The sequence below is a fragment of the Anabas testudineus genome, chromosome 22 (genome assembly GCF_900324465.2).
Source record: "Anabas testudineus chromosome 22, fAnaTes1.2, whole genome shotgun sequence".
Lineage (NCBI taxonomy): Eukaryota > Metazoa > Chordata > Actinopteri > Anabantiformes > Anabantidae > Anabas > Anabas testudineus.
The window spans coordinates 6,451,717-6,459,342 of record NC_046630.1 but is presented as its reverse complement, the minus strand read 5'-3'; the positions used below and the strand labels follow the sequence as shown (position 1 = coordinate 6,459,342).

The window sequence follows — 7,626 nt, the reverse complement described above, 5'->3', positions numbered from 1 at the left end:
AATACAGATTTCTGTGCTTATTAGTCAAACATAGTTTTAGTTATATTAAGATGTTTAATGAAATTATCCAACCCTAATGTATGAGCATGCTAGTCAATGAAAAATGTGTATGATAACTAATAGATAATGGAGTACACCAATTACTTTGCAGAGTTATGTACAAAAGATGATATTCTGAATTAATTAGATTATAAGTTGCTGCAAATACCAATTCAGACTCTAACACTGCTGGTGAAAGTGTGCCTTATGTTCCCACCAGTCGACAGTCATACTGCAGTGGAAGAAGGAGAAAAAACTGGGCTGTGGTTTTTTAATCAAGTCTGTTACTCAAGAGGGAAATGCACTCATGAGTTGTATAATACTTCCAAAGAAAACTCAATGTACATAAACGCTGATGAACACACTGTATTTTCAACTCCAAGTATAATACTGTATTGTCAAACCCTGCACTTATTAAAACAACAGTTCATGATATTATATGATTAAAAAAATATTTACCAACAAAGGCATAAGGTTTCATCTCTACATGCACTATAGAAAAACAAAGGTAATATAGAAATCAACAGTTCGCTCCACGACGCCTCCAACGTTCTTCAGGCAGGTGTGCGGCCATTACCCGCAAGCTCGTACAATTGTGTAACAAAATGAGAGAGTCTACACCACACCCAACACGAGGAGGCTGGAAGATGAGCTCTGCAGTACAAACAGAGTCCATTGGCAAAAAAGAAGCTCCAACAAAAACGCTCTTTGTGTGTTTAGACGTGCAAATGTCTCTTTTTATGTGTGTTCGAAAATACAGAATTTCTGTATTTTTCTCCACATAAACTGAGATGACTGAGGGTGTTTATGTGTCTCTGTCTCTTACAGTATTGATGTGCATGTAATTGTGATTGTAATTTATGTGAATGTGTGTATTTGTGGACTCTGTATACAAACTAAATACAGTCCTCTGCACATCCACGTGACATTCAGGATCTCTCACGCTTCAGACGTGGGCACTCTTGGCATGATTGACGGAGGAGGCAGCTGGCTGGTTGCCTCCTCCCTGTTTGGAGTAGTAGAAGCGGTTGTTGTCCTGGTAGGAGTGGGAGGACTCTGAGGAGCAACAGGTGAGGATGGACCCGCCCAGCAAGGAAAAGATAGTGCCCACCCAGCCAGTGTAAAGGGAGAAGCCAAATGCCATAAGGCCATGCTCGCGGTGGGCTCCAATAGGAAACCAGACTGTAGATACCAAACCGCACGATGCTGAGGAGAAAAAAAACAACTGTTAAATAGGACATATTAAAGTGCAACACAGATACATATAAGTATAAAAGTCACTTTAGACTGTAGTTAAATTAAAAAAGCTAAATGTTGCTATTATGGCCCCAAGTTACTGACCATTGATATAAACTAAAGAAAGGTACTGGGGATGCAAAATGATAAAAATAAAAGCCTACACAAACATGTAGAAAGCACGAAACTCCATCATCATACAGAACTTAGTGTGACACATTACATCATCAAACCAGGGATGCTACATGGTAATGAAAGCAGTCAATACACACATGCAACTACATGATGCTAAATGCTAAATGGTGCTGCACAGTATGCAGTACATTTTGTTTTACCAGATAAGGATGTGGTGACGTGGTAGTTTATATATCTGATATCAAATAATGCTTCCACCATCACACTCGATTAGCGAAGAGACAGAGCACCATGAAGTAAAATCAAAGTATCTAAGTACAGTTGGGATTCAACATGGTGAACTCTTGTTTAAGAGAGGAAATCAAAACAGTTTTGTTATCTTTTTTTCTTCATATCAGACACAAGGGATTGACGCACACTAACTTTTATTAGGTTTTGCTTTCCAATATACACCAAAGGCAGAAACAAAACAAAAGAATAAAATCATTTTAGCACCAGTAACGCTTCACATACTGCTGTACAATGGGTTCACACTAAACAGAAATCAGAGGTGGACTATTTCTGGCAGTATGAGTTATATTTATTTATTTATTTCACTTTATTTATTTATTTTTGTTCACTTTTGCGAACATCTAAAATTGTTCTACAAAGAAAAATAGAAATGCTTTTGAAAATGTCAGGGCTTTTGATACAGTACTCGAAAATCTAGTATGCACATCAGATGAAGTATGTGATAAAATAATAAACTGTGCAGGTAGGAATAATACAGCTATAAATAACACGGAGAGTGGAAAAGTAAAACATGGAAATACTGTAGGTGTAAGAACTGTGGTAATTTCAGGGAGTGAGTTTCCATGTAGTTGAGGACAAAGGCTGGGTGTGGATGAGAGTAGGTGGAGGAATGTGATGGGTTCTAGGGGGAAAGATCAATGGAACAGGAACATGGACGTTCAAGTGTGTGTGGGTGTCCGCATGTGTGCACCCTCAGGAGGAAGACTAACATATTCAACATCCTCTGCTCTCAGCAGCTTGTAATCATTTGGGGTGGGGTTAAAAGAGGTCATTGTCAGGAAGGAAACAATTTGACCTTCATGACATTCAGTCATTGTCCATTAAGTTAAGTTGTTCAGTGTGGATTATAAAGTTGAGTGTCTTACCAACTATGAGTATAAGCACTCCTCCCAGGACAGCGCGTTTGTTCTTGGAGCTCTGGGATTCTCCGCCAAGGTTGATGCAGGGCATAGACATGAGGAGCATTCCCACTGCTGGGAGACCCAGGATCGATCCTGTGATCATCAGGGCACGAGTGGTCTGTACATAAGCTACAGAAACACATATGATATGAAACGTGATAATGTTGTCAAGGAAGCAAAAACGACACAGAGAAAGTTTCATAAAGTTAAATACATTAAGTGGATAAATCAGAAATAAATGTTTATTTCCCATTGTGAAAAAGCTGATGGTAGTGTCAAGAAGGAGATGAAGTCCAGGAAATAACATCACAATTAATGTAATAACACAATAAATCAACATATAGAAAACCACTTTAATGTTGCAGGTATACAGAAGAGTAAATACCTGGCAAGTCCAGGATCTGCGTTAGAGAGACGCAGTGGTAAAGTCCCGTGGAGATGACACAGTCCGCCCAGGGTCCCTTGGCTTCCAGCTCATCCATCTTCTTGCAGGTGTTTAAACCATATTTACACATATTCACCCAATCGTTGGTGGCTGTCGCGATCACGATGCCCAACCAGCCGAGGCAGCTGATGAGAAAGCCGCTTAATTGGAGACAAGAATTCGCCATGGCGCACGCTGTGCGTAAAGACCGCTTTAAAATAAAAACGCTAGAAAGCCTAAAAACAAAACTGAGTATAATCACACAGGAATACTGAACAATACCGCGACAAGTCTAATTTTAAAACTGAAATTCCACCATACAGGTAAATCCAGTGTTAAAGTTCATTTCCATCCCAACTCTGTCCCATCAATTGAGCTCTGTTGCGCACTTCAAAGAATGGAACTTTCATATCAACGTGGGTTTTATATGGAGCTTGGTAGAGGGATAAACTACTCGAGCACTTTGAACCAATCAGACTCAGGACAAAAGTGGGAAAAACAGTCCGCGCTTGATGGTCTTTCCAAAACATTGCGGTGCACTGCCCCTTTCTTCCATCAAATGATAGCGCGCATTGACCTGAGCCTGTAGCTGGCTGAATGGCAGCTGTGAAATGGGAGAAGATATCTGCTGCCATCTACTGACCACACTGACTTACACGCCTTATAAAGAGTGTCTGAAAACAGTGACAACAAAGGTTAATAAGTAAAAAATAAATAAATAAAAAGAAGAAGAATATTAGGATCTGTCACTGGCTTATGTCTGTATTATGTTATTACTGGTGTATTGGGTAAACGTGCAAATATATTATTATCTGTTAACATCAAAAATCAATATCTTTTACCAGGCAAAAGCAAAACAAATGAGACTTATCGCTATCAGTCACACTGTACGGTACAGTATGTAAATGTTCCTTTACCCAACCTGGCTCCATCCATTATTCTGTCTCTGTGCTCTATTTCATGCCCTTTATGATTAGTCACGCACTCACATACAGTCAGTGAATGTGCTATGTGCTGTTCATGGGCACTGTCCAGGCAATAAATCAGCTACACTGCACTTTCCACAAGAACTATAAATGACCTTGAGTATTTACTGCTCTCGTGCTTTTGTTTACTATCTTACCATATGGTAAATGATCCGGTGTGTCAGCACTAATTAATGCCGTACTTGCAGTTGCACAAGAGGTGCTATAGCTTAACACATTTGCATTCATGTAACAACAGTTATTTATTTTTCTGCATGTCCCCACATTGTGGAACCACATGTCTTTACTGCATATGACCAACAGAGGGTGATATAGCACAACAATGGATCCACAGTTAATATTCAAATAAAACATTGGTGTTTCCTTCCACCTGTCCTTGTTGGATGGAGTCCTCTATCACTCATATCAGTACAGCGACACAGTAGCAGCATAGCAATCAGTCTAAGAGGAAGACAAAGACAGACCGAGACGCTTCAGATCATTGCACAAGGTCACTGACTGTAATGGCATGTTTGGCCCTCTTGTTCCTGCTGTGTTTTGCCCGCTGCTCATGAGCTTACAGTGTAAGGCTATGCTTACGCAGCCAAGCAGAAATGACACAAAAGTGAAGTGTATTTTAAATATCTATCAAGATAAATCACCACCATCTGGTATTTTCAGGTGTATTTTGTTGTGTTATGTGGACAAGAACAATTCTATCCATTGTAGAATATCTCCAGATGGACAATATTCATGTCAGTGTACCATAATTATTGCAATTTGCATGGCATGTCCTTAGTTTTTTACTCCTGAGGTTCATCTCAACAGTATTGGCCATAGCTTGTGTTTATCTTTATTTCAAAAGTAAGTAGAGAAGACGACTACAGTGTATCTGAACAAAATTGGCCAAAAGCAGTTTTATTGTAATGGCATTGTCTCTTGTTAATGTCTGCTCAATATTTCCTGCAGCTGCCTCTGACAGTCTTCCACTGAAGATAATCAGTTATGGCTTTTCACGTGGAATCTGATGCACACAGCACTGCTCATTCAGTGTAGCTTTGTTCTGTTTAAAAGTTGTTTTAAATGAATATTTATGCTTTATACCTTTTCACTGCCTTCATAGCAGATGGGTTTTACTCAAGTCAGTTGCTTAGATATAGAGCTGGAGGCACTTATTTGAATTTAGGCAATTACAAATCTCTAACACACAATCTGCAAACCCTTGACACTGCTCTGGTCAGCCCTCCAGCATTTACACCAATCCCACCTGAGCATGGATGATGATTATCTGTCTTCCTGCAGTCATTGCAGGTGTCAATTAGGCTATGTTTTTGCTGAAGGTTAGGCTCAAGTATAAATTTTATTCATGTTTGCAGTGGTGCAATACATGCATACATGAATAAAAAATACATGGAAAATCTTTTGTGTGTCAACAAAGTTAAAAACAGTAAAAGTTGGTATCATGACCTATGGTGTGTGTTGTGCATGTGTGTGTTCGATCTAGGGTATAAGTGGTAACGCATCATAGATCATTGTGGTAAATGGTTTGAGGCAGTGAGCCATGTGAACAGATAGTGTTACACTTCATCTCTCTCACCATCACTCTGCATCTGAATCATATAGCTCTGTCTTTCCTTTCAACCTCACCCAACTAATAAAGGTGTCTGCTCAGAAAGACAGACAGATGGATAGACAGACAAGCATATCGAGAGTCACGGTGAGTCTGTCTGACGGGGAGGGCATACCCCTCCATGATTCCCAGAACAGTTTGTCTGATACATCAGGAGTGAGGCAGCAAGGGAATGGGAATATTATGCAAATGGGGTGAAGATTGCAACAGCGACGGCGACACAGAGGGATGATGGGATTTTAGCTCTCCTGGGGAGGGAACAAGGGGGCAGCAGTGCATGTGTGTGGGTGTACGGGCCCCTAAACACAGTGGAAAGTTCAAAACACAGTGGAGCAGGAGTGAGGGGAAGCATGGCAGTGGAACTCCTCTCCTACCCTTCATGCTGTCAGAGCTGTCAGTCAGACTGTTGGGAAGGATGAGCGGCAATGACACACTCTTTGTCTCGGCAAAGCAGGACTAGTGGTCCAGTTCAGAAGTGGGGGTGTAGACGAAGAGAGTGAGTTATGGGCGGGGTGGAGAAGGGAAGCAATGATAGAGTGATTGGAGGGAGAAGGGAATCTTTTTAGGCTAGCCCAATGTGATGGAATGGCACCAATACTGGATGAGTCACTCTGGCCTAGGGGAATGATGGGTACTTTTTCAAATACTTGTCAAGTCACATTCTGTGATTAACAGGAGGCAGAAGTCGAGGAGAGGAGGATCCATTTATGCTACGCTGCAACAGTGATGTGACAGATGAGGTTTCTGTCAAAATACTATAAATTTAATTCTAAAACACATACATACATCGGCAAAGCTTATATAAAGCAATCAGAGTATCAGTTAGTTTATGCTTTTTCAATTATTCAGTGTCTCATTTAAGAAGAAAACTCTTTGTGTCTGACTTTATTACTATGTCCTCACATGCCCTCTAGATTAGTATTTCTCCGAATCTGAAATCCAATTCATCCTCTTCCTACAAAGTGCATCTCTCTTTGACTTTTATGAGCCTCGTAGTAATTTAACTGTCTGCAGTTTGCAAATAAATAATCAGTTGTTTGTGAACGAACTAACTGGCATTGTTTTTGCTGCCACATCTAGACTTTGAGTTAAGACATTCACACAAAATCCTTTTTTTGGCAAATGGGCTTCAGCTCAGACCTTCCACCAAGTCACTTCAGAATTATACTGGTGAAAATGATATTACATGCTCAGCTTTACGCCTGATGTTAACATGCATATCTTGTCTGAATTTTGCACACAGGCGAAAGATGGATTTCACTTACATCTTCTTCTCTCTAGCAATATGCATATCGCGTCCTGTCTTAATGTTGCTATCTGAGCTGCCTACCCCCCATTTGGCATGCATGATGTACTTTCTGGTTGATTTTTTACATGAACCTTTGCACAATTTACTCTACTTTTTGAAGCTTGTTGGGTTTTTTACTTTTCCAAACTGCTGTGTCTGCTCACAGTTTCTGACTTAAAAACTGAACAGAGCTACAATAATACCCAACAGCTGACTCTACTGGACTGTCAGCAATCATTAAGTAGCATCTTGGTAGTCAAACTCTGGGAGTCACAGTTGGAACAAAACCATCCAGTAAAGTACATCTAACTAGTGGCCAAAGTGCTGCTTTATGGTCCCACACATCTCTTTTGTTTCAGACTGCATTATAGATGACAGAACAGACGGGGCATGTTGCTGCAGTGGGAGCAGAGCCATAACTTGATTTGTGTATCATCCTCCAGTGTGTCTATGGTGTAGCAGCCATCACTCACAGCTAACTGTGTTAGCCATTAGTATCAATTAATCTCAACAAACACTGTTGGCCATTACGCTCAATACATCACCACAGGCTCTGCTAACTATATACCGCACAGAGTATAACAGTGTGGCATAGCCCCTTCGCTTTGTGGGAGAAGATGAGAGATACATGTGTCATTCCCCATATGGCTAAGTGGGAGAGAAGGAGAGTTACAACCAGAAACATAGAAGGAGACAGAGTCAGGGGGAGAAGAGTG

The 7,626-nt window shown here is 40.5% G+C and overlaps 1 protein-coding gene across 1 annotated transcript; it reads right to left on the bottom strand.

Annotated features, from left to right (window-relative positions):
• Positions 1-242: 242 nt before the first annotated feature.
• Positions 243-3,214, bottom strand: cldn11a (claudin 11a). The gene is made up of 3 exons (XM_026339028.1): positions 2,989-3,214; positions 2,568-2,732; positions 243-1,245 (listed from the first exon to the last, which is right to left on the bottom strand). Exons 1-3 carry the CDS (start codon positions 3,212-3,214, stop codon positions 986-988), a joined length of 651 nt encoding a protein of 216 aa, XP_026194813.1. The 3' UTR covers positions 243-985.
• Between the last annotated feature and the right edge of the window lie 4,412 nt (positions 3,215-7,626).